The 27,745-nt window shown below is 44.1% G+C and overlaps 1 protein-coding gene across 2 annotated transcripts; it reads right to left on the reverse strand.

Annotated features, from left to right (window-relative positions):
• Window positions 1-11,404: 11,404 nt before the first annotated feature.
• LOC123070518 (uncharacterized) lies at window positions 11,405-17,739 on the reverse strand. 2 transcript variants are annotated; one of them, XM_044493764.1, is made up of 5 exons: window positions 17,523-17,739; window positions 16,535-16,692; window positions 15,165-15,318; window positions 11,917-12,582; window positions 11,405-11,750 (listed from the first exon to the last, which is right to left on the reverse strand). In XM_044493764.1, the coding sequence occupies exons 4-5, from the start codon at window positions 12,459-12,461 to the stop codon at window positions 11,681-11,683; spliced, it is 615 nt and encodes a 204-aa protein (XP_044349699.1). In that variant the 5' UTR covers window positions 12,462-12,582; window positions 15,165-15,318; window positions 16,535-16,692; window positions 17,523-17,739; the 3' UTR covers window positions 11,405-11,680. The 2 variants fall into 2 exon arrangements, with proteins under 2 accessions (XP_044349699.1, XP_044349707.1); XM_044493772.1 differs by lacking the exon at window positions 15,165-15,318.
• Window positions 17,740-27,745: the final 10,006 nt, after the last annotated feature.

Consider the following 27,745-nt stretch of genomic DNA (forward strand, 5'->3'; position numbering starts at 1 on the left):
CTAGCCACATATTCTGCTCCGGGCGAGGTTACTAACATGGGTGACCTAAGAGCTTGGGTTGGAGGCATCTGAGGGTTTTTAGAAAAGATGAGATATAAGAATAGAGGGGGTCTAAAGAGAAAACACTACCCATATGCACATGAGGCAAAAGCAAACAATTCACTTCAATCAATCAAACAAAGGCATACAATCGATCTAACTATCGCAAAAGTGCTCGGACTACTATGTTTACATGGTGGACTACTACTACTGATGAGGTGGTCTACTAGAAATATTCTTCGGTTGCAGACTCCATGATATCCGCTCCAGCTTCATCAACATAGTCATCATCGCTACTATCTGCTTCCGAGTCGGTGCCGTCGATGATGATGTAGTCTTCTGGGCTAATTTCCTTAGGTTCTTCGTCTTCATCCACTGGTGTAGGGTCTCCCATAAATATTCCAATCTTCTTGATTAGGTCGTCATTCTTCTCCACCAATACTTCAATTTCCTCTTCATAATCTTCACGTGTAGCCTTGAGTTCTTCCTCCAGTTCCTTGATTCTAGTCTTTGCCTTCTTTAGGTCTATCATGTCGGCGCACATCTGGTTCTCCTGTCGTCGAATGTGCTAGTTTAGCTCCTGGATAAAAGCTGCAATTGATCTATCCTTCCTGGTGCTGATCATCTCCCAGTGTTCATCTCGGCGCCCACAAATCTGGTAGATAGTATCCTTGAGATCCTTGCGGTAGACTTCTCCAATGCGTCCCATGGCAATGTGAGCTACCGTGCTCTTTCCTAGACTCCAAGTTGGTGCATCAAAAGAAAACTCTATGGGCTTAGTGACTGGCATGAACGTCCTTCCTGGAACTTGAACTTGAATCATCCAGCGCTCTTCTTCAGGTAAAGTGGCGAGGTTCATGTGAAACTTGGTACTCCTATGTTCAGGTATCTAGTGACTTCCTTCAAGTGTCGTCCAAAGGGTGTATCTTCATCTGGTTATGTGAACTTGTTCCTTGCATCCGCCATCCTAAAGAGTAGAAAAGATGAGAGGTCAGAAGAGAAGAGAGTGAATAGTGATCTAGGTCTTGTGCTTAGTGGTCGTGTCCTACAGTCAGCGTATGCTCTGATACCATCTCTATAGCGACCAGACCTCAAACAGTCTGATCTCTGTGCTCCGGTGTCATCCCTGGATCAGTAATGCTGACACCACACAGTACTCGAAGGATGTATAACAGAGTAGCAATCACACACTTATTACATCGAGTGTCTCAAAAGAGAACTTATTACAATAAGTATGGCTTAAGGCCATCTAATAACGATAACAGCGGAAGGCTTGGAAGATAAGTGAGTCCATCAACTCCAACGGCATCACTGAGTATAGGACCATGACCTAAAAACTCCTTAATCGTCGTCTGAAAAGTCTGCAACATTAACATTGCAGCCCGAAAACGGGTCAGCACATGGAATATGCTGGAAAGGTAACACATAGAGAGTAATGGAATGAAACAGCTATACAATATGCATATTTGGCTGGTGGAAAGCTCTATGGTTACAGTTTTGCGTAAAGCCAATTTTTCCCTACTTCAAAGGAATAAATTTATTTAACTATCATGGTGGTTGTTAAACATTGAGAATGGTTGACAGCATTATCAATCCCAATTAAGCATCATCTTTAAACAAAGCCCAACAAAATTAATTTAGAGTAACATGTTGAGATTCACATGAAAATCCAAGTACTAGATACTCAAGATGTCCATAACCGGGGACACGGCTAACCATGATTAGTTTATTACACTCTGCAGAGGTTTGCACACTTTTCCCCACAAGACTCGATCGCCTCTGTTTGGTTTCTCGCACTACATGGTGTTTGAGAAGACGGATGACCGAGACATAGTCTTTCAGAAGCGCTAGCACCTTACGATCGGGTAGATCGTACCACCTACATCCCCTACATCTGCTAGTCTACCACTGTAAGAGTCGCACGAGTTAGTCAACTATGCTAGAGCCCATAATAGCTTGTGGCTGCACACGGAAGTTTCTAGCATGAAAAATCTCATGATCCCATTGAGCCTGGGTGGCGGTCCAAAAAAAAACAGGCAAGTCCTGGAATACCCAGGTGCCTCAATCCACCCAGATGTGTGCTTAAGTTGCCACCTTAGATAAACTATTAAATTAACAATCTCACATCTGTCATGGATATCACTCACCCAATCCACGTCTACTAGCATAGCATGGCATAATAAGCAAACATAGAAGTAACTCCCAAAGGTTTGATAATAACAGGTAATAGGTACTACCTCATCTACTTCCCATCCCACAATTTAATTAGATCCTAATCATGCAATGTGTGAGGATTGGTCTAATGCAATAAAACTGGGTAGTAGAAAAGGTATGATCAAAGTTTTACTTGCCTTGCTGGTGATCCGCAAAACCTAACGATTCGAAGTAACAGGCGGCGCACTCCGGGTATTCTATCGCAGACAAACAAACAAGCATACAATAAGTACTCATCTAATGCACAGGTAAAACTCAAATAAGAGATCTAACCAGAAAGTTCAACTTAAGAACTCCGGTTGGCAAAAAGAATCAAATTGAACGAAGCAACGAAAAGCAAACTACGAAAGAAAACAACTTCGTTCTACTAATCTGGATCTAGGGCAAATTTTACAGTAACAAAAACTTGTTTAAGTTGGTTAAACGGATAGAGGGTTTCAAGACGAATCCCTAGGCGCTTGAATCGCCTGATTTCGATAAACGAGCGAAAAGTTAAACTAAAACGAAAATCGGATCAGGAATCGCGATCAGAAAAATCGCGAATTTAATCCGAGAAAAAGAAAAACGACGAACGCCGAATTTTTTTTCTTTTTTTTCTCTTTTTTTCGGCATGGAAAACGAGGCGCGACGAACCTCGGGCGGCGGGATCGTCGTCGGCGGCGGCTCCGGTGGCGCGCGCGGATCGAGGCGGGGCTGATGGGCTGGGGCGGCTCGGGGCGACGCTATTTAAAGGCTGCCCCCGGGCGGTGTCCCGCTCGGGTACGGCCCGAAGTCGGTTTGTTTTTTTTAATTATTCCGCTCGGAAAAAAATAAAAAGAAATACTAAACGGACTCCAAAAATTCCGAAATAAATTTTCACGGGCTTCTAAAATCAAGCCACACAAGGTGAACATTTATTTGGGCCCTAAATGCAATTTTTAAAAACACACATTTTTCCTAAATTCAAATAAAACACCGAAAAACTCCGAAATAAAATATTATTTGATTTTATTATTAAATCCTCAATATTTCTTTATTTTGGGAAAGTCATTTTATTCCCTCTCTCATATTTTTGTAATAGAAATAATTAATGATAAAATAAATAAAATCAAACGATCCTATTCTCAAAATTTGAGAAAACTCAAATATGAAAATAACGAAATCCCCAACTCTCTCCGTGGGTCATTGAGTTGCGTAGAATTTCTAGGATCAACTAAAATGCAAAATAAAATATGATATGCATGATGCTCTAATGTATAACATTCCAAATTGAAAATTTGGGATGTTACAATTGTTCACCCTTTCGCTAGGATTTTGTAGATAACCAAGAATGAACTTCCTCCAATCATTACTTCGTCTGCATAAAAGTTTCATTAGTGGCCGAAGCGGTGGGCTTCGATTCGGCCTTACCTATGTTGACAAGACCTAGCATCGGCTATTGATAGAAATGCAATACACCATGGTTAACATAGTAGTCGGATGCTTGTTGTGCCAACTCTTTCGAATTGTCATGTCTAGATATATGAATAATTTTAAAGCAACCCAAGGTAAATCTTGCATCTAGACATACCAAAATATAAACTATAAGTGATTCGTCAAAATATTGATAACCTTGGATATTTGTTGCACTACTAATAACGAATCACCGGAAGCCTCAATATGTATAGCACCTATAGCAAGGCAAAGCTCCAATCCGAATAACAATGCATATTCGGCTTTGATCATTGTGCAAAAATATTTTAAGCGGCATGAGGCTTCACAAAATAGCTTCATATGGAGAGAAATAAACAACACCAACACCTTGGCCATTGTTAGAAATTTAACCATCAATATATAATCTCCATGGTACTAGAGAGATTAAACTAAAAACAATATTATGAATGACGTCGATATGATGCTCAATAATAAAATCAACCATGATTTGGCCTTACGTAAGTTTTGAAAACTAACAAGCCAAAGCACACCCAATCAAAACATAAGTTCACTTTGTAATTTTGATGAATTGGTCTATGCATAATATCCTCAATGGCATCAATTTGAAAAATTCCTTTGCAAGCACTTATCTCAATCTCTACTCAAACTAAGGACGGTGTTAGAGTACCACACCGGCCATTCTTACATATATTCTTAGGGCGATAGATAAGTATCGGCCATTACCATGAGGTCCATGTAGAATTCATTCACCAAATCATGTATAGCCGAAATAAACAAATGAAATAGAAATCAAATATTTCGGCCCTTTGGATTAGCAAGAAAAAATGTAGCTAATAAATTGTACAGAGATTTGGTAATACCCTCTCATGATGCAGAAAATTATGTCGCTTCCATGGATCAAAATAAATCCAGTGAGGGTAATTTATCATACCTGATGATGAATTCCATGGCAAAGGCATCAATGGTATGGTTGAAAAACATGGATGATGTGCTGACCGAATATTTTGATGGGGTGATGCAAACCTTCGGCTTAATTGTTTCTGGTTTCCATCCTTCTCTTTCTTCACTTTTATAACACTTGTTGCAATAGAAGGTTGCACATCATTTTTATTTTGACTGCTCCTCTTGGGAACCCATGCCATGTTCTTCCTTTTCAGCTCTTGTGCACTAAGTTTTTGTAATTCCTTCTTTCGCCAATACGATAAGCCAAGTGGACACCCCGGCTGTAATTTTGTTTGAAGCAATGGCAATTCTTGTTTTACCTTGTGCACTGTCAACTTCTTTTCTTCAGATTTGGCACTTTGATTCTTGATAATTGGTTGCTTCGTATCATTGCCTTTAGTAGCCAATGTCAACACGTTAATTGGCTCTTTTTCATTTGAGATCAAATCTGAAGTTGCACTCTTACGACCATCTCTTTTAACACGGTACACTTGTTTGACCACCTCTTTCTTCTTCTTTGAGCTCCGGGCCGATTCCTTATGATTGAAACGGTCTTTAACATATGATTGTTCAAATGTTGATCTTCTCGGAGATGCATAATATTGGTTAGATGGTCTAAAATAAGATGGAGAGTGTGCCCTTGTATCATACCTGTCCCATGATGGATATGGATCTACATGAGCATAGGGAAGCATCCACGGCATTGGCACTAGCGTCCCAAAATAAGGATATGAATATGTTGCATTAAAATGATCACTTTGCCAATACCTATCCTCATATTTGCGCCTTGGGGTGATCTTGGTTTCTTTGCATGATTTGGTCGATAAGCATTCTTCTCTCCACTCTTCTTTCGATATTTATCCAATAGTTTAGCGAAGGTGATTTTTGATCTCTTACACTTGCGCTTATTTCGGCCTTTGTTTTCTTTTCGTTTGCTTTCATTGATCATTGGATTTCCTTGTTGCCCCCCAGTCCTTAGCATCTTCATTGTAGCTTCGATGGAATTCTCACCCTCAAGTTCATGTTCATTGTGATCTTCAACTACTTCTTTACTTAAAAGCTTGATCCCATCACCTGCAGTTTTTACCTTCTCTTTAGATGGATCGGCTTGAATTAGCCGATGCAAAAACTTTCTGCCATCGGGACCAATCGGAATAGACTGGTCATCTATTGGTGTCTCAACAAATTCCAATCGTCCTTTATCAATGGCCGATTTAACTATTTGACGAAACATGTTGCAATCCTCAAAATTATGCTTGGACGAATCATGCAACTTACAATACATTCGTCCCTGGACAGATGGCTCAACATGGTGATCAAGAATTCTAATATAATTATTTCTCAACAACAAATTAAATATTTGATCACACATGCTTGAATTGAAGGTAAAAAATTTATTCACTAGCCGATCTTGTTGTGAGAACGGCTTTGGAGTTAAGCAAACGAATGGTTCAGATTTTGCATCACTCCATTCGGCTATGCATTGTGTTTTGCACTCTATCTCCGATGTCTTTGGATAAGAAACTATACTGGCATCGGTTTGCTCAGAGGATTTTAACCTTGGCTTTAAATTTCTGAAACGAAAATAGTTAGAACATACATGTCTCAATTGAGACCAAGTGTAAGCCAAGTAAGAAATAAGCAAAGCTACCCAATTAGATATGAGTTTTAGATAAAGCAATGGGGATGGCCTTGGCTGCAATAATTTTTCGCTATCGATCTTTCTGAATGGTGCAATGTGTTGACCGATATGCTTTGTGACAATCTGATTGCTAACAAATAAATTACCCTTCTTCATTGGTCTCTCAATATTTCTTATGAAGATTTTTCTAATATATGCATGAACAACTAAGTCATGACCAAATCTGAAAACAGGTAAATTAATTGCTAGACAGATCTCTTCAAATATGTTGGGAGAGCATGATGATGGTGTGACTTGAAGAATATCTCGCTCCGTCTTCGGATAGCTCCCCAACGCCTTGTCATCATCTTTCTCTTGGTTTTGTGCATCATTAGTTTGAAGATCTTCGTCCACCAAACTTTCTTCGGCTACTTGTTCTTGTTCTTGAAGCTCATCAATTTCTATGGCACGAAACTCATAGGGCAGGAAGTAGGTTCCATTAACTTCAGAAAAATCAAGTATGGTTGTCTTGCTATACTTCCCATGCCCTTTCTCAACAATGTTTGCCTCTTTGGATTTGATGGATTCGGAATCTTTACTACTTGATTCGGCTTTTTCAACCGAAGCACTTTTAGTTTCCGAATCATCATTCTTTTCACCGGTTATATCAATTGGCAACACTTCTTTTCTTTGAGCTAATTCCCTATCAATTCTCTCTTGGCAAAGTACTTGCACCCTATCGCGCAAAGCTTTAACTCCCCTTTCAATCTCAGCCCGCTCTAGATTAGTTTGTCTCCCAATGCTTTTAGAATCTTTCGACAATGAAGTGTTAGTGTTGCCGAAATTTTGCAATTGTGTAGGGGGTGTATAATATGTTGCGGTACTAGGTGGAGGTGTATGCACTATTGTATAACCATATGCTCTTTCGCCAGTTCTATCAATGCATGTAGTTTCATCTTCTTGCAAACTCTAGCCTTTATTGCAGCATAATCAGGAAACAACCCCTTTTCATATTGTTCAAGGCAAAGAGCACTCATTTTCTTGTTTTGTGCCAAGCTCTTTTTTAACGCAGCCACAAGCGCTTCTGGAATGGTTTGCTCCACAATACTTTCAGATTCTTTCGGCAATGATTCGTGAGTGTTGCCAAAATTTTCGAATTGCGTAGAGTATGCATTATATGCTACAGTATCTGATGAAGGCACATGTGTTCCTGTAAAATTCTCACTTATTCGGCTATGACCATGAAGATGCGGGCCGAATTATGAACATCTACAGTTGCATATGGTGCTGAAAAATTACTAACATCAGGTGTAGCATATGATGGTTGAGAGTAACTGGCCGAATAGCTAGTAGTAGCATGGCCAATTCTCCCATCCATCGGCAAGGTTGGATTCACATACTGCAAATTAGTTGCCGATGAATAAAAAGGTGAAACACTTTCTTCTATGCTATTGGAAATTTTAACATGAGGTGTTTCGAATTGATTAACTGAACCCATCATGTTGTTCATCGGCATATGGATTTGTGGGGTTGCTGATGCATGAGAGTTAGAATACATATGTTGTATGTTACTAGTATCATAAGAAGTTGAAACATGTAAATTACTTTGAATCGGCCTATGCACGTAATTAGATGCCTTATTGAAAAAACTAGGGCTGGCCGATAGAGTATAGTCATTGAACGATCTAGTAACATCATATGAATTATTTGCATCTACAGTAGGGAATTGGGTATTCATATTACCTTTGTAGATTGCAAACCCTAGATGACGATCTCTTCGTAGTAAGAACGGGCCGGAGACCATTCAAAGCTTTGTCCCCAGCCGAGTCGCCAAAAAGTGTGTTCGCACACGAACACGTCACCGTGTACCTTCGACGCCGGGGGTGATGCACCGCAGCTCACGTCGAAGGAGACCCGCCGGAAGCGCGGTACGCAAGACAATCCGGCGGGTGCTTTTGTATACCCGAAACCCCACACGCCCGGGAGGGACCCCGTCAGGGCACGCGGCGGCTATGGGCTACCCTAGGTCGACCTGATCGCCCCTAGGGCCTCGAGGTTCGCCGCCCTGCAAACGAAGAATGAACGAAGAACGAGGAAGAAGAAGAACAAGGGAGAGGGATAAAGGTAAAGGTAAAAAGATGATATATTGATAGATCGATTGTGTGTTGTTCAATCGGCCTTCACCCCTTACATATATATGAGGCGGATGGACTTCCCGTACAAGAAAAGGACTCAAATGACGTCCAAATCATCAAAAGTTATCCTAACTCGGACTACCCGGAACTTCCGGGCTGAAATTATGTCAAGTAGCCCTCTTGCACTGAATCTGCAGGCCGCATACTACTTCGGATGACAATGGTCCCAAAAGCAAAGTTGTAGATCTTGCAATGGAGAAAAACTCTTCAGTTGATCACGTTTTGATCCGAGGTTATCTTGATGTCGAAATTGGCCCCACAAATCTGCAAATAATGTTAAAATTCCAGTTTTCGGGGCGCACCACGTGCAAACTTTCGGTTTAGCCCGGAACCTCCCCGGAAGTTTTGCCCGAAACTTCCGGGGCAAACTTATGCAGCACACTGTTTTGGCTCTAACTTTTGCATATGAACTCCGATTTAGACGATTTTTATGTCGAAATCGATCGCCTCGACGAGACGAAGACAATTCGTGTAGAAACATCACTCATATGAGTCCATCTTGAGGGCATAATCAGCCGAATAGTGTTCTGAATGCAAAATCTCAGTACTTCAAACACAACTTCGGCCTTAGAGATTAGATCGGATGGCTACGGCCCAAATATCAAAGTTTCTTCTTTTGACAATACGGAACTTTCTCACTTTGAGCACTTTTCCATTTGAAATCTTCTTAATTATGTTTTTGACCATGCCAAAATTTGATGTCAACAGATTGTGATTGGTGCCTTTCCATTCTATTGTCCGACTCCGGCGCTATGGAAGGAAAGCTCATCCTATCCATCGCCATTGCCATTGCCATCGTCATCACTGAGTAAGAAAAGAGACGACACGAAGGAAGGTGTTTTTCCTTTTGAGATAAAGGAAGGAAGATGGTGATCTCGCCGGAAATACAGTCTGGTTCCTAGTTGTATATGCATTCTATATGAAAAAAATTAAACAAAAAATCAAAAAAGTTTAGAAGTTTTTTTAGAATAAACTTGACTACCTTTTGCACTAGTACATAAATTTTCACGAAAAGAAAAATAACATTGACTTCATAGCGGAAAAAACAAAATTTATTCGCTACTATAGGTCACTATTCACACTATTTTGATCAAAAGTTTGTCTTTTTGAAAAGAAGTCAAAGGGGGTTTTCTTTTCCTAAATTTTTTCTCACTGGTACAATGGAAGGTCAAGTTTATTTCAAAAATATTTTCAGTTTTTTTTGACTTTTTATTGAATTACTAATAAAATCCATGTAAGGTGTAGATGTCCCCATAGACCAAACACCCGCGTTCGTGATCTCACAAATTTTTTTGGGCCTGCATCTTGATCCAAATGTCCATTCGCCGCTGGAACTAGGCTTGGGCTCTTACATCGGAGTTGAGTGATCTCATAGATTGACAAGGTGGCCCAAGGTGCCCACGGGGAATCGATCCATGTCGAACGGGAGCAACTAACAAAAAAACTAACAAAAAAACTGAGGGGTACCCCTTGCAGGAGCCCCTCAAGGGTTAATTTCAGTGGGCACAGGGCATTGCCACTTGGCGCACTATCAACCGCCACCACGTGTCACGTGCAGGATTTTTCTTTACATGTTTTCGGCTTTGGACATTTTCTAAAAATTTTGGCTTTTCGGTTTTTAGTTGTTTTCCCTAGGTTTTGGACCAAAAAATAGAAAAAACATTGCGCAAAACAGCATGTTTCTTTAACAAAAACTTTCAATTTCATGTTTTTTTCTAGAAAATGTAATGAATGTTTTAAAATGCATAAACTTTAAATGGTTTGTACTACAAATTTATGGTTTTTTCAGAAATTTTGGTATAGACTACATATGGCCTGAATGGAGTGAACAAACACACTAAAGTGTGTCCATATAAATCTGAATCATGTATAAAAACTAAAAAATTCTGATAATAGTGAACGGAGGGAGGATCCTTTTATATGTCATGAACATTTTCCAAAAAGTGCGTGTTGAAAAATCTTAAATTTCATAATATTTTTTGAAATTTTCATTAGCATATTTTTAAATGTGTGAAAAAATAAAATGCCATGAACATTTCTTCCGATTGTACTAACATGTTTTTAGATGTCACAAACAGTTTGTTTAATGTGTGAACATTATTATTTTGAATGGTATGTGTAGGTTTTGGAAACATCTGAACATTATATTTATAAAACGTAATGAACGGTACATAAACAAGCGAAAAACAAACATTGAAAACCCAGCCATAAAAAGCAGAAAAGAAAACCCAGCGGACTAAACCAGCGTTGCACGGGCAACAGAAAAGCACAGCAAATAGTGTAGTGGGCCGGCCATGGAAGCGTGGTAGGCGTTGGCCCACCAGCATCGAAAGTCAAAGTGCGGGGCGGTGCTCACGTTTTTTCGTCCAGCTAAAAAAATTGTTTTTTCGGTTCTTTTTTCTTTTCTGTGTTTGTTTTTATGCTTTTTTTAAATGGTTGCGATTTCAAACAAAAACTTCTGCATTAAAAACAATGTTCACGAATTAAAAATTCACAATGCCAAAAATAAATGAACGTTTTTTGAATTTGATGAACAATTTGTATTTTGATGAAGAATTTTTTATGATTTTTCTTTTTTTCATGAACATTTTATTTGAATTTGATGAACAAATTTTGAACACAAGAACATTTTTTTAATTGGATGAAAAAATCTTGAATTTGATGTGCTTAAGTAAAAAAAATCACAATTTCAAAAATAAATGAACAGTTTTGAATATGATGAAGAAATTAGTACTTGAGACTAGCCAAGTTTCTAAACCCTACAGAAAAGAACTATATATAGTACTCTCTGCGTCCGGAAATACTTGTCATCAAAATAGACAAAAATGAATGTATCTAGAACTAAAATACATCTAGATACATCCCCTTTTATTCATTTTGATGACAAGTATTCCCGGACGGAGGGAGTAAAAACAAAAGTACAGCAAACTAGCTCATCTGAAACAACGGACGGTGAATTGCTCCTTGCAACGTAGGAGGCACTAGCCACATCTTCCATCCACGGTGTATATATAACAAATATATATCAGCAGCAAAACAAAAAGTTGTAGTAATGATTAAGAAAAAGACCAACATAGCCATTGGGAGAGAAGAACAAAAATTGGGTAGCTACATATGGTACACACACACACACACATCACGCAAGGGGAAGAGAGAAAGAAGGGGGGGGGGGGAGATTAAAGGTCGAGGACGAATAAAAAGTACAGGTGGTGTCAACCATGACAAAATTGTGACTGGATACTGTGCAGGAACAAATCTACTGGATCACGCACTCGCATTTCTTGTAGCCATCATTCTCCCCCTCCTCGTCCGACAAACCCTCGTCGCTGTTAAAAACATAGCTTCAGTATTCTGTGCAAGCAGTATGTATACATTCAATGCTAATACCCACGGAGCCTAAAACTATTGGTGACACATGCTTTCTAAGAGTTAAAACTGTCGTATTCTGGTGTGTATGGTGACAGTGAAAACAAAATGAGAGAAGCTACCGACCTTGTTTCAAATTCTCTGATCTCAAAAAGTTCTTTCCCACACGTGTCAGTCCAGTGAACTTTCCTCCGCTCCATACCAGTTTTCAAGGTTTGCACCTCCTCCAGAGACTCCCGTGGTTGTTCCTCGCTGTCACTAACAATAGAACCGCGGTCAGACGAGTCCCTTTTCGAATTACTCTTAAGACAGCCTTTTCTCCCGCTTCCGTTTATGGAGGAACCATTGGCTGTTCCTTTCCTGCTTGTGGAACTGGATAATTGCTGCCGCGTGTTACTTGAGCTCAATTTCGGAGGAGATGCGCCCTCAAGCCTAGCAGGTGTGCAGCCAAAGCAGGTGAAGGAAGCACATTTACCAGGAACATCGTCTTTTGTTGGAGGCAGTGGCCCCCCATGCCCAGCCTCCCGATCGACTAGTCGATAGTGATTCCAGGACGATGCCCTTACAGGCTGCTCCTCAGTTCTCCGGCCGAGCAACAAAAGTGCAAGGCCATGGCTGTATCCTGATGCGGATGATGAGAAAAAACCTCCTCCCTCCACAGCCAGTAGCATTTCAGCTTCTCATCCAGCCACCATGAACTGAATCTAACAGACAGCTCAATCAAGACCACCAGACCACCAAAATAATGTGTAGTAGCAGGAGCAGAATATCTTCAGCTGCTACCTTAATATGCTGCAAGATGAATAACATAATAAGTCATTGGAACTATTAACCATTAATTCATTTGGAGAGCCACATCAGTTTTATAACATAAAAAAGCAGAAGGTTAACCACTCATTCATACAGTTATGCATTAGTTCCCTGCTATGCTACTGTTTGACTTTCAGTAGGTAAGGTAAGCAGGGAACCATTCTAGTCAGGTAATCGGCGGCATGACTGTGCACAATTTTATCAAGTGCACAATTGGGGAACTGATCCTTTGGTTCAGATCTCGCCCTGCCTAAGTGCTGTCAACCACATTTTCATACCAGGAATAGGGAACCGAAATGCAGCTGTTATTATCCTCACCAACCATAATTGCACCTACAGATACAGTTGGCTGTCTACCTGAACCAATTATATAGTTACTTAAACATCATGGATCCACAACAAACCAAGAAAGAGACACCTCAAATTGGACATTTTCTCAGCACTACATACGTAATATCTTGATCAACTTACACCGCAAGACTACAATGTCTGCATCTGAATACCAAAGTTCAGCTCAACATGTCAGGGGGTACCTGACAAAGATCTTACCGGTGCATCAAAAAAGCGAGTGAATAAAGCAGCCATTCGCAAACACGGATCTGGCCATCAGGGCAGGGCTGGATCCAGATGAAAGATGTGGAGGTAAGCACGATTTAAGTAACTAAGAGCAACTCCAATGGGGCGACCCATTTCGTCCGCGGCCGTCCGTTTGGGTCGGCGCGGACAAAAAAGCTGGCCCAACGCGCCGACCCAAACGGACGCGCGTCCGCTTTCGTCCGCCTGCCGACCCATTCCCAGCCCATTTTTTAGGCTGATTTGCGTCGGCGCGGACACAAGACGGACGCGCGCGCGCTCGCCCTCTTTCCTCACCGGGCCCGCTGGTCGGTGGCACATTGGATTCACACACTCGCCCGCCTGCTACGTCGCCGATGCCGCCGGCCATTTTTTCAGATTAAAATGGATACATAGATAGTTCTAGTGTACACAGATAAAAGAAAAAGACCACTACTCGTCATTTTCTGACTCCGACTCGGTAATGTCCTCCTCCGACGTTTGAAGGTAGGCGTCAGCAAGCTGCTCGTCTTCAAAGTCCCAACCCGACGTTTCTTGTAGCTTCAGTTTCAATTGAGCTGCCTGCTTCCGCGAACGCTTGTCCTCCCGGTAGGCGGCTCGCTCCCTCCTCCTCGCGTCCCTCTCCGATCTCAATTGCTTATAGAACTGGCGCTCGTCGACGATGTCCTGCGGGTAGCCTCCTCGCCACAGCACCAAGGCTTCCACGTCCTTCTCTGCGATGGCGAGGCGACGCTGCCGCCTCCGATGGACACGACGATCCTCGTCGGTGAAAAGCCACGGGAGAGGCGCCAGATCCTGCGCCCGCTAGCTCGACACGTTGGGAAAATTCATATCCCGACGAGGCCTCAGGAGGCGCCACGCCGCCGCGTCGTGCGCGCGGGCCGCCTCCTCTGCGGTGTCGAAGGTGCCGAGGACGAGACGTTTCTCGCGAAACCAGATCTCGGCGGAGAAGGCGCCGGAGCGGCGCTCGCGGACTCCACGAAAATCCGAAGCGCGTAGGCGGCGGATCGACATGGTGGCGCAGAGGCGGCGAGAGTGGGCGGCCGACAGAGTGTGGAGGGAGCGCCTTCTTTTATAGCAAGCGCCGGCCGCGGCGCGCGCGCGAACCTTTCCCGTGCGCTGGAGCGCCAAAAGCAACGCGCGCGAACCTTTGCCGCGTGCTGGGGCGTCAAAATCAGGGCGACGGCATGATGTTAAAACGCGCGCGGTCATGAAAATGGGTCGGCCCGTTGGGCGCACTGCCGACCCAAAACTAAAAGAGGGCGGACGGCGGGCGGGCGGCCGACCCAAATGGACAAAAAGCGGACAAAAACGCCGTCCGTTTGGGTCGGCCCGTTGGAGTTGCTCTAACCACTGGATGAAACAGGCCCATACCTCAAAACCCAATGGCCAAAGATTGTGGAAGGGTGGAAAACTGGAAACAGCAGGAGCACGATGTCACGGTGAGGAAAAGAGGTAAGAGCGATGGTGGCAACTCACAGGAGTGGTGGAGGTGTTTGGGGGAGGGAAGGCATGGGGGCTGGATTGAGGCGTCGGCTGTAGCTGCTGGTAATATACAGCTCGGCAGCCAGCGGTAGGACAGGTGGCAGTATAGTGTGCACACACTAGAGGCCAAGAGATTTAGAGCCGCGCTGGTTTGGACTTGGGTTGGTAGGTCAGTGGTCAGCAGGAGTAAGAGGAAACAAAGGTACATGAAGAAAGAGATGGTGGAGTTTGGGTTGATATTTTTCTTTTCTTTAACTAAATAAAATACTTCTTCAGTGTTCTAATTATCTTACAATATAAAATGTGTAATTAGTATAGGCGTATATAGATAAATAAACAGGCAGTACAAGATAGAATGGCAAGGAATGAAGGAAGCATGCTTCTTTGAAGAGTCAAAACTGGTGTCTATTTGTCAGTAAACTGGCAGCAAAAATGGTATCTACCAGTTACTAACATGAATAGGTTACATGACTACGACACGATGCATAGAACATTTGAGTTTATACCTTTGTTTCTAATTCTCTGGTCTCAGAAAGTTCCTTCCACACGTTACTAAACTTTTGCCAGCTTCCGAGTGCACACACCCGTTTCAGCGACCCACGTGGCTCCTTGCCAACACTTACTATAGAAATAGAACTATGGGGGCAGGATTCTCTTCAGCTGCAGGACGAATAAGATGTTGGTCATAAATTCATTTCGAGAGCCAAGGCAATTTTCATAACACAAGGCACAGAGAAACTCAATGATACAAGTGCATATACATTGGTTGCATGCAATGCTACTGTTGTGAGTGTAGTATGTGAGGTAAACAGAGCAGGGAGGTGCACAATTCAGATGTCTATGCACCCTGAGAAGGTACTGAGGAACACATTTTCATCCAATCAGATACTAACTACTACTTGCTTGCTAGGTACTAAGCTCTAATTCATAGTATTGCACAGTAGGTTCCCTACCTATCTACCTATCTGAACCAATTATATACAGTCACGAAAAACACCATGGATGGGCTCAATAAACCCAAAGGTCCTGAGCATCTGAACTGAATTCCACCAACAAAGTCCAGGAGCTTGTGTTGTGCCCGTGATCGCACCACAAATCCAGAGCCAGCCACATCTCGGCAGCATTTTTCTGACCCAGAGTCGAGTGTGCCGGTGGCCCAGAAGATAGACCCAAAAGGCGAGTGAAAAACGCAGGCATGCGCAAACACAGATCCAGCCATCAGGCCAGGGGTAGATCTAGATGAAAACATGTGGAGGTCAGTGCGGTAGTAACTACTAACTAACCACTGGATGAAAACATGCTCATACCTCAAAATCAATGGCCAAAGATTGCAGAAGAGGGTGGAAACAGCAGGAGCATGATGTCCCAATGAGGAAAAGAGGTAACAATGATGGTGGTAACGCGCAGGTGAGGCAGAGGTGCTCAGGGGGGATGGGGCTAGATTGAGAGGTTGGCGGTAGCTGGTGGTAAGATATAGCACGACAGCAGCTGAAGGGCAGGTGGCGGTACACACACAGTAGAGGCCAAGAGATTCAGAGCCCCGTCGGCTTGGACTTGGGTTGATATGTCAGTGGTCAGCAGGAGGACGAGGAAACAAAGCTACATGATGAAAGAGATGATAGAATTTGGGTTGATATTTTCCTTTCTTTAACTAAATATAAGATATGTTTGCAGTGTTTTCATTGTTTTCAAAAAATAGTGTGTACTTAATTTAGGTGTAAATACTAAATAGATCCATAAACTGGTACAAGAGAGAATAGCAAGGGATACGAACTACTGAAGGCTCAAAACTGGTTTCTTTTTTTGTTTTTCCAGTTAATACTAACATGAATCAGCTATGTGAGTATAACAAGTGCATGGAAATTTGATTTTGTACCTTGTTCAAATTATCTGATCACAAAAGGTTGTTCCCAACACCAGACCTGCCGGTCCACAGAACTTTTACCAGCTTCCAAGGTTCGCACTTGTTTAGCGACTCGCACGGCTTCTCGCCAGCCACTTGGTACAGAACCGTGGTGGCAGGATTCTCTTCAGCTGCAAGATGAACAAATGTTGGAGCTAATCAAGTCATAGTAAATCCATTTGGAGAGCAATCGATGATACAAGTGCATATACATTGGTTCCATGCAATGCCAGTGTAGGACTTGCGGTGTGTGCGTTGAGCAGGGAGTGAAGTGCACACTGCACAATCAAGATGTCTCCCTGAGTAGGTGCTGGCTGGCGACTTTCGGGTTCTGACATTTTGTAATAATCAAAATGGACTGTGTTGCTGTTATAAGTTTGATGGTATGAATTTGGGAGCGACGCTCCTTAATTTAAAGACTACTAGAGAACTGCACTTATTGTTTGCTTTAGGTGGCGTGTATGTATAGCTGATAATATTAGGTTTCCCTACCAACCATGACTGCATCCATCTACAGTGGGATGCCTATCTATCTCTCTGAAGTCTGAACCAATAATGCAGTCACCAAAACACTATGAATTGACCAGTATCCGAGCCAAGAAGTGATGGGTGCATGCGAGGTGAACTGAATCCCACCAGCAATCCCCAGGAGCCTGTCCTGCGCTGGCGCCACAAATCCAGAGCCGGCCACATCTGGACGCCATTCCCCCCTAACCAGAATCGCGCGTGCAGGCGCCCCAGAACCGCATTGGAATAGATGGCCGCAGATCTACCAATCGGTTCTGAAGGATCCCCCGCCGTCTGGCAGGCAGAGCACTAGCAGCCCAGCAAGCAGGACCAGCAGCCGCCGCATTTGCCCGAGCGGCCGGGCCGGCGTGGATCCCGTCGGTGAACGGCTACCGGAGCACCGGAGGAGCGCGCGCGAAAGAAAGAAAGAAAGAAAGAATCAGGATCACCGTACCTGAGCGGAGCGGAGGGTGAAGAAAACCGCGCGCGCGCGCCCCGATCCAGGGACGTGGGGTGGCCGGGCCGGGCCAAACGACACCGCCCCGAGAAGGAGGAGGAGGAGGAGGCTCGACGGCGGCGGCGGCGGCGGCGGCGGGCGAGGTCGGAGGGGGAAACAGGGGAGGTAAAAGAATGGAGTGGGGAAAGTAAAAGCGGGAAATAGGAAGGGGAGAAAGCGGGTGGTGGGTCGCTTTGGGTTGGGGGGCGTGGACTGGGGGGTGACACGTGGGCCCGGGGCACGTGGGGTCAGGGCGGGCGGCGGGGGATCTCGAGGGGATGGGCTTTGACCCAGCCTGGGTCGTCGGATCCGCCGCGATCGCCGGCTTTTCGGAGTGAGTGAGGGAGTGAGTGAGTGGTGGTTGGACTTGACCGGTGAGGCGCCCGTGGTCTCTCTGTCTGTCTGCTCTCCTCCACCTACAGGCATGCTAGGTGCGCGGGCCAGCCGTGGCGTGCCGGCAAAATGGGCGCTCCCTGGCTTTCGGGGAATGGAATATTTTGTTCCAGCTAAACTAGTGTTGCGACTAGTCCGGTCCTTTTTAGTTTGCATATATAAGATTTGATTAAAATCAAGCTTATAGAAAAAATTACCAACATTCACAATCTGAAATCAATATCAATAGATGTGTCATGACTTAAAGTTTTATATTGTATAATTTTAGCATGGCAGATGTTGATATTTTTTCATATAAATACGATCAAACTTTATGAAGTTTCAATTCAAAGAATTTTAATATGGAAAGTAAAAAGGACCGGAGGAAATACAAAATAAGTGCTACACACAGCTTTGGCAACCTATTTTTATGGCCAATGATTTTATTTCAGTGGATGGAAAAATATATATGCTAGGCATAAGAGCAACTCCAACGGGCCGACTCAAACGGACGACGATTTCGTCCGCTTTTTGTTCGTTTGGGTCGGCCGCCCGCCCGGCGTCCGTCCTGTTTTTCATATGGGTCGGCAGCGCGTCCAACGCGCTGACCCATATATGCAGGCGTGGACGGCTGGCCGCCTAATTTTACATTGATTTGCATTTAAACATATTGTGAAATGAAAATTTAACAAGCAAAATAGTTTAGCTGCCCAAATAAATATTATAGTTTTACAGGCCAAATAAAAATAAAAATGTTTCACATAGTTTTGCAAACGAATAAAAGAAGATACATATATTGGTTGCCAACATGAGTCCACATATACTCAACCAAATCATTTTGCAGTTGCACGCGAGTTTCCCAATCACACATGTCTTCATGAAACTGAGTGAACTGCTCAAATGTTGCCGCTACTCCATGCTCAGGCACAACATTCTCACTCTGAAACTGAAAGCCTTGATCGTACAGACGTTCCGGGCGCTCGTCTTCTACGATCATATTGTGCATGATCACACAAGCAGTCATCATCTCATATAGTTTCTGCGTGCTCCAAGTATTAGCATGATACCGAATGATGCCCCATCGAGATTGCAAAACACCAAAGGCACGCTCGACATCCTTTCTAGCACTCTCTTGCTCTTGGGCAAATCTTTTCCTTTTCTCTCCGACAGGGTTGGGTATTGTCTTGACAATAGTGGTCCACCGAGGATAGATACCGTCATCCAAATAGTACCCTTTGTCGTAGTTGTGGCCGTTGACAGTAAAGTTCACTGGTGGGCGGTTGCCTTTGGCAAGCCTAGTAAACATCGGCGAGTGCTGAAGCACGTTGATATCATTGTGTGATCCAGCCATCCCAAAGAAAGAGTGTCAGATCCAGAGATCTTGAGACGCCACGACCTCTAGTATGACAGTGCAAGCCCTGACATGTCCTTATACTGCTCTTGCCAAGCACAAGGGCAGTTCTTCCACTCCCAGTGCATGCAGTCTATGCTGCCAAGCATCCCCGGGAAGCCCCTGCTGGCATTCATCGCCAACAAACGGGCTGTATCTTCACCTGTCAGCTCTCTCAAGTACTCAGGGCCAAACGCAGCAATCACAGCCTTGCAGAACTTATATAGGGACTCTAGGCATGTAGACTCGCTCATACGGACGCAATCGTCAATGAGATCACCGGGCACTTCGTATGCAAGCATTTGGATGGCGGCAGTGCATTTCTGATAAGAGGAGAAACCAATCTTGCCGACGGCATCCTCTTTGCACTCGAAGTAGTCATCATAGCCGACCACTCCCTCTATAATACGGTTGAAAACATGCCTACTCATACGGAACCGGCGGCGGAATTTGTGATGTTTGAACAACGGGTTTGTTGTATCAAAGTAGTCCTTCCAGAGAAGGAAATGCCCGCTCTCTCGGTTACGATTCAACGCTGGAAGGTGGTCCGGAATGGAGCCACGGAACAACGGCCGCTGGTTGTTGAGGTGGTGATGGACCAACACGGCAGCCAATATCTCCTCCTCCTCGTCGGACGACGAATCGTCGGATTCGCAAAGGAAATTGTGGAAAAAGAACTCGTCGGAGGAGTCCATTTTCGTACCTTGGCAAACTGTCGAACAGCTTGCGGGCGTCGAAGAAGGAGATGGCCGGCGAGGGGAGACGCGGCGCCCACAGAACAGCTAGCTGCCCTGCCGGCGTCCGATGAGCATGCCGGTCGGATGTGGCGGGGGCGACGAGGCGTCTTCTTGGTCACGGGCGGTTGTGTGGTGGGGGAAGCAGCGGCGGGAACCAGTTTACTCCCCGGCGGCAAAACGGCGGCGGCTGGCGACTGGGGGCAGGGGCGGCGTTGCTGGGCGGATGCGGAGGCGGCGTCGGTGACGGAGGATGCGGGGCGAGGGTTGCTTGTTGGCCGGGGGGTGAGAGGGGAGGCCAATGTGCCACAGACCAGCAGGCCCGGGGATAGGGGTAGGCGAGCGTGCGCGCGTCCGTCGCGTGTCCGCGCCGGCGCAAATCAGGCTCAAAAATGGGCCGGGAATGGGTCGCCCACGGATGAAAAACGGACGCGCGTCCGTTTGGGTCGGCGCATTGGGCCGCCTTTTCTGTCCGCGCCGACCCAAACGAACGGCCGCGGACGAAATGGGTCGCCCCATTGGAGTTGCTCTAAGAAGATTCTCTTATTCTTTTTAAGAAAAGCATCATAAAAGTTCAGCGGGAGTACAAAGCATCTCAAACATAAAAAAATTGCATCATGGTCCCTAAAACACCAAAGACGACTACTGTCGCCAGAACTAGCCGCTGACGTGCTGCTGTCGTCAGTCTCCTACCCAAGCCGGCTTGACCTTATCGAGGACAATCGGGAAGTGTTCACGCACGTACCCCTAAGAACAAGCGCCCTGGAGCCACGGTCGTCGTTGAAACCTTGGATTGATCTGAAGTGTGTCACACCAGATCTCGTTGTTGCACACGCATGACAAGAAACCCTAGCCTTGCCGCCCCAACGGGCAGCAGGAATGTATGTCGGAGCTCTCTTGAATCCGTACAGACGGACGGAGTCGAGGTGGATCGGAGCCAGGAATACCAACTCTAAGAAGAAGCACCGTGGGTCCACCCGAACGCCGCCCTTGCAAGGACTAAAAGCACCAACCTAAACGTCGCTCTTGCAAGGACTAAAAACTCTAAACTAAACTACTAACTGCAACCAAGAGACCGGAATTCTCCTCCCCACCACTAGTCGCTAGAGCAGGAAGTGGAGGGGGCCAAATCCACGTTCTCACCATTGTTGCTTGGAGGGGAGGTTTAACCCTAGCCACCCCTAAGGAAAACGAATGCTTCAATCGCTTAGAGAGGAGCCACACTTATTACCTTCTCGAAGTAAGGTTGTACCAAATATTTGACATCCATCAAGCCAGGATCACTAATATGGCTATGACCAAAAAATAGTAGGATTGGTGTTGGACACAAACATGGGGTAGTGATGAAGCTATGTACCTACACTAGTGCAGAACTGGGCAATAGCACCGGTTTGTAAGGCCCTTTAGTGCCGGTTTGGTAACCGGCGCTAAAATGTAGGCACTAAAGCCCCCCCCTTTAGTATCGGTTCAGCACGAACCGGTGCTAAAGGGCAACCACGTGGCATGAGCCAGCTTCGGGGGCAGGGAGCCCTTTAGTACCGGTTGGTGTCACCAATCGGTATTAAAATATTTGGGGGGGTGAGTTTATGATTTCTTTTTCATTTAATTTTGTGTTTCCCATTTAATTCTTTTTCGTTTGCTGGTATTTTACGATACTACATATTGTACACGTTATGCATATATATAAATAGAATTTCTAGTAGAACGATCGATCATAATATATATATATATATATATATATCATCGAATGTCTCACAACCACCATTAATTAATTCACACATATATACACACATGTATATATATATACAATTTCTCCTAATTGGTGCCTTCGGAGCCAGTGGCATTAGCCTAGCTAATTGGTGCCTTCGGAGCACGATAACAAATGGAAGTGGTTCATGGGGGCGTTAGCGGGTAATAGTATTCTCTTTTGGGATCTATGACCTGGTCGAGCAAAAATCCCGCTATTTTCTCTTGAATTGCTTCTATGCGGTCCTGTGCTAGGAGCTTGTCCCGCACCTTTTTGAACTGTTAAGAAGGAGATCAATATGCATGTGTATTAGTTGTGTGACTAGATATCGATAATGGTGTAAAAATTGTGAATAGTGTTCTGACAATCGATATCGTACCCACTCCTGTCTTTGAGATTTGCTTCATTCGGACGCCATCATGCAATGTTCTCGCAAACGTAGTATGCACATAGATCATTCCCCGGCGCCTGCTTCAGGGCCTTTACGAGAATGGAATTTGATCAGATAATAATTAATCAAGCATGATAATTAAAGAGATGGCAGCTAGCTAGTACTACTTAATTACTTACCTTGGGTCGATACCATTTCAGATTTTGTTTCCATGCGCCTGGAGTGGCCCTGATGAACTTTGCCCAAGCCCTGCCCGCCGACAAAGAAAATGAATAAATGGGTTATTAAATAGTTGTTACCAGGAAATGACGAACTAATTAAATAGGCCGAGATATAGTTAATAATGATTGAAATTACCTGTTGACTATCCCCTTCACGATGCCGTAGTCACTTGCTTTCTTAAGTAGCGAGTCTAGTACTTCAACTGTTCCTTGATCAACTTTAATGATTAACAAGATCCAGTGAAATCTGCATGCACACACGTTTGCATGTCTTAATTAAGCGGGCATATGTAAGCAAAAACATGTAGCTATAGCTAGTAGGGAAAAACAGAATTTGTAGTACAAGACAGTGTGACTCACTGGAAGTTGTAAGAAAGTAGTATATCTTCATTGTATTTGAGTTCCTTGAAGAACTGTAGCATGCTTTCCTCTACACATTTTGCGTGATATGGATCTATTTTCCATGTGTATTCATTAATGGTATTTGGATCAACGAACCCAATGCCATAGCGTCCACCTTTTTTCATTTCATAAATCTTCATCCTGCAAAATACCACAGAAAAGAATATAGTGACACTAGTAAAAAACAGGGCTTTGGTCCAGGCCGGGTCAGCCCATTAGTCCCGGTTCAGTCCAGAACCGGGACCAATGTGGGCATTGGTCCCGGTTCGTGAGCCCAGGGGGCCGGCCGGGCCACGTGGGCCATTGGTCCCGGTTCATATGGACCTTTTGGTCCCGGTTGGTGGGATGAACCGGGACCAATGGGCCTCGCTCCTGGCCCACCACCACTGGTCCCGGTTGGTGGCTTGAACCGGGACCAAAGGCTCCCCTTTAGTCCCGGCTCATGTCACCAACCGGGACCAATGAGGTGCCTATATATACCCCTCGCTCGCGAGTAGAGCACCCCAGTGCTCTGTTTTTCTCTGGCCGAGGGGGAGAGGGCTTGGTGGTGCTCTAGCTCACCTCCTATGCACACAAGGTGTTCGATGGAATGCCCGAGCCACACTACTTAAGCTTTCTCCTCTTCAAGCTCGACCTCCAAACTCCATTTTCCATTTTCCATAATATTTGTCTAGGTGATGATGATGATTTCCGCCGGGTCATTGTCGATGCAAGGACGCAATGCGAAAGTCAAAAGGAGAAGCTGAAGTTCGATCTCATGTTAGAGGATCACAAAAAAGGGTTACACCCCAATTGCGAAGATGGCAACACAAAGCTCGGTACCGTACTGGAATTGCTGCAGTGGAAGGCAGAGAATGCTGTGGCTGACAAAGGATTTAAGAAGCTATTGAAAATATTGAAGAAGAAGCTTCCAAAGGATAACGAATTGCCCGACAGTACATACGCAGCAAAGAAGGTCGTATGCCCTCTAGGATTGGAGGTGGAGAAGATACATGCATGCCCTAATGACTGCATCCTCTACCGCGGTGCATACAAGGATCTGAACGCATGCCCGGTATGCGGTGCATTGCGGTATAAGATCAGACGAGATGACCCTGGTGATGTTGACGGCGAGCCCCCCAGGAAGAGGGTTCCTGCGAAGGTGATGTGGTATGCTCCTATAATACCACGGTTGAAACGTCTGTTCAGAAACGAAGAGCATGCCAAGTTGATGCGATGGCATAGTGAGAACTGAAAGAAAGATGGGAAGTTGAGAGCACTCGCTGACGGGTCGCAGTGGAGAAAAATCGAGAGAAAGTACTGGGATGAGTTTGCAAAGGACCCAAGGAATGTATGGTTTGCTTTAAGTGCGGATGGCATTAATCCTTTCGGGGAGCAGAGCAGCAATCACAGCACCTGGCCCGTGACTCTATGTATGTATAACCTTCCTCCTTGGATGTGCATGAAGCGGAAGTTCATTATGATGCCAGTTCTCATCCAAGGCCCTAAGCAACCCGACAACGAAATTGATGTGTACCTAAGGCCATTAGTTGAAGAACTTTTACAGCTGTGGAATGGAAATGGTGTACGTACGTGGGATGAGCACAGACAGGAGGAATTTAACCTTAAGGCGTTGTTGTTCGTGACCATCAACGATTGGCCCGCTCTCAGTAACCTTTCAGGACAGACAAACAAAGGATACCACGCATGCACGCACTGTTTAGATGACACTGAAAGTATATACCTGGACAAATGCAGGAAGAATGTGTACCTGGGCCATCGTCGATTTCTTCCGACCAACCATCAATGTCGAAAGAAAGGCAAGCATTTCAAAGGCGAGGCGGATCACCGGAAGAAGCCCGCCATGCGCACCGGTGATCACGTGCTTGCTATGGTCAATGATTTACACTGCGCAATCTTTGGAAAGGGTCCTGGTGGACTAGCTGTTCCGAATGACGCTGAGGGACACGCACCCATGTGGAAGAAGAAATCTATATTTTGGGACCTACCCTACTGGAAAGACCTAGAGGTCCGCTCCTCAATCGACGTGATGCACGTGACGAAGAACCTTTGCGTGAACCTGCTAGGCTTCTTGGGCGTGTATGGGAAGACAAAAGATACACCTGAGGCACGGGAGAACCTGCAACGTTTGCACGAAAAAGACGGCATGCCTCCGAAGCAGTATAAAGGTCCTGCCAGCTACGCTCTTACGAAAGAAGAGAAAGAAATCTTCTTTGAATGCCTGCTCAGTATGAAGGTCACGACTGGCTTCTCGTCGAATATAAAGGGAATAATAAATATGCCAGAGAAAAATTTTAGAACCTAAAGTCTCATGACTGCCACGTGATTATGACGCAACTGCTTCCGGTTGCATTGAGGGGGCTTCTACCAGAAAACGTCCGATTAGCCATTGTGAAGCTATGTGCATTCCTCAATGCAATCTCTCAGAAGGTGATCGATCCAGAAATCGTACCAAGGCTAAGGAGTGATGTGGCGCAATGTCTTGTCAGTTTCGAGCTGGTGTTCCCACCATCCTTCTTCAATATCATGACGCACGTCCTAGTTCATCTAGTCGACGAGATTGTCATCCTGGGGCCCGTATTTCTACACAATATGTTCCCCTTTGAGAGGTTCATGGGAGTCCTAAAGAAATATGTCCGTAACCGCGCTAGGCCAGAAGGAAGCATCTCCATGGGCCATCAAACAGAGGATGTTATCGGGTTTTGTGTTGACTTCATTCCTGGCCTTAAGAAGATAGGTCTCCCTAAATCGCGGTATGAGGGGAGACTGACTGGAAAAGGCACTCTTGGAAGAGACTCAATAATATGCAGGGACGGATATTCTTGGTCTCAAGCAAACTACACAGTTCTACAGAACTCTACCTTGGTGACCCCGTATGTCGATGAACACAAGAACAGTCTGCGCTCCAAACACCCGGAGCAGTGCGACGACTGGATTACATGTGAACACATCAGGACTTTCAGCAGTTGGTTGGAAACACGTCTCAGAGGTGACAACACTGTTTGTGATGAGTTGTACTTGTTGTCCAGGGGACCATCTTTGACTGTATTGACTTACAAAGGATACGAGATAAATGGGAATACATTTTACACGATCGCCCAAGATCAAAAGAGCACCAACCAAAACAGCGGTGTCCGCTTTGATGCAGCAACCGAGAGCGGAAAGGACACATATTATGGTTACATAGTGGACATATGGGAACTTGACTACGGACCTGATTTTAAGGTCCCTTTGTTTAAGTGCAAATGGGTCAATCTGTTAGGCGGCGGGGTACAGGTAGACCCACAGTACAGAATGACAACAGTGGATCTGAAAAATCTTGGGTACACTGACGAACCGTTCGTCCTAGCCAATGATGTGGCACAGGTTATCTATGTGAAGGACATGTCTACCAAACCGAGAAAAAGAAAAGATAAGGAAGCGAATACATCATACGATGAGCCAAAGCGCCACATAGTTCTTTCAGGAAAAAGGGACATCCTGGGAGTGGACGGCAAGACAGACATGTCTGAAGATTATGAAAAGTTTCATGAAATTCCTCCCTTCAATGTCAATGCTGACCCAAGCATCCTGATAAACAATGAAGATTATCCATGGTTACGGTGCAATAAGAAAATGACACAAGCGAAGAAAAAGTGAAGACTTTGTCCCGCAACTATTATGATGATACCATGCCAACTTTGTAACACACGAACATGCTACCATTGTCCGTTTTGTACATGCACATGCTATGTGGGTGAAATTATGATACCATGCCAACTTTCAACTTTTTCAGAGTTCATTTGAAATGCTTTCATGTCTTATGGTTCGGCCCTCGTAATACCATGACCATTAGTCCCTGGCCCATGCCAACTTTCAACTTTCAACTTTCTAAAACTAATGGCACTAACAGAAAGTTTATAATTTTGCTCCTCGCCCCTGGCCCATGACCATTAGTCCCGGTTTGTGCCACAAACCGGGACTAAAGGGTTGGTCCTCATTGCGGGCAGAGTTTAGTCCCACCTCGCCAACCGAAGGGGGCTCACACCGGTTTATAAGCCCTTCCCTCTCTGCCTTGTTGAGCTCCTCTCAAAGTGAAAATAGATGCCCTAATAGAGAAAAGTTTAACCTAAATTCATAGTGAATTTCTCTGAAATTCATAGAAATTTACTAGGAATTTAGGTTGAATTTTCTCTATAAGCGCATCTATTCTCATTTTTTAGTAAGTTAATCACAAACTTGTGATTCAAACAATTTTCAAAGAATTCAAATTTTAACTATTCAAATTTGAAAACTAATGGCACTAACAGAAAGTTTATAATTTTTCTAAAACTAATGGCACTAACAGAAAGTTTATAATTTTGCTAACCTAAAAGCAAACAGAATTAAAAATTAAAGCAAAAAACAAAAGAAAATAAATAATGCAAAAAACAAATCAAAAAACAGGAAAAAACTATTTTTATAGTAAAGTTAATCACAAAATAAAATAAATAAAGCAACAAAGAAAACTAAAAAACTAAAAAAGTGTTTTCAAATTTGAAAACTAATGGCACTAACAGAAAGTTTATAATTTTTCTAAAACTAAAAGCAAAAAGAATAAAAAATAAAGCAAAAAACAAAAGAAAATAAATAATGCAGAAAACAAAACAAAAAAACTGGAAAAAATAGCAACAATAAGTATTTTGTTGTAAGTAGAAACAAAATAAAAAAAAATAAAGCAACAAAGAAAACAAAAAAAACAAAAAAGTGTTTTCAAATTTGAAAACTAATGGCATTAATAAAAAGTTTATAATTTTTCTAAAACTAAAAGCATAAAGAATTAAAAAATAAAGCAAAAAACAAAAGAAAATAAATAAAGCAACAAAAAACAAAAAAATGCCACCTGCTGGGCCCCCATGGCCTGAATACGATTAGAAACCCATCCAAGGGCCAGGATTCAGGCCCG

This window comes from Triticum aestivum, chromosome 1A, assembly GCF_018294505.1.
Source record: "Triticum aestivum cultivar Chinese Spring chromosome 1A, IWGSC CS RefSeq v2.1, whole genome shotgun sequence".
In the NCBI taxonomy this organism is placed as follows: Eukaryota; Viridiplantae; Streptophyta; class Magnoliopsida; order Poales; family Poaceae; genus Triticum; species Triticum aestivum.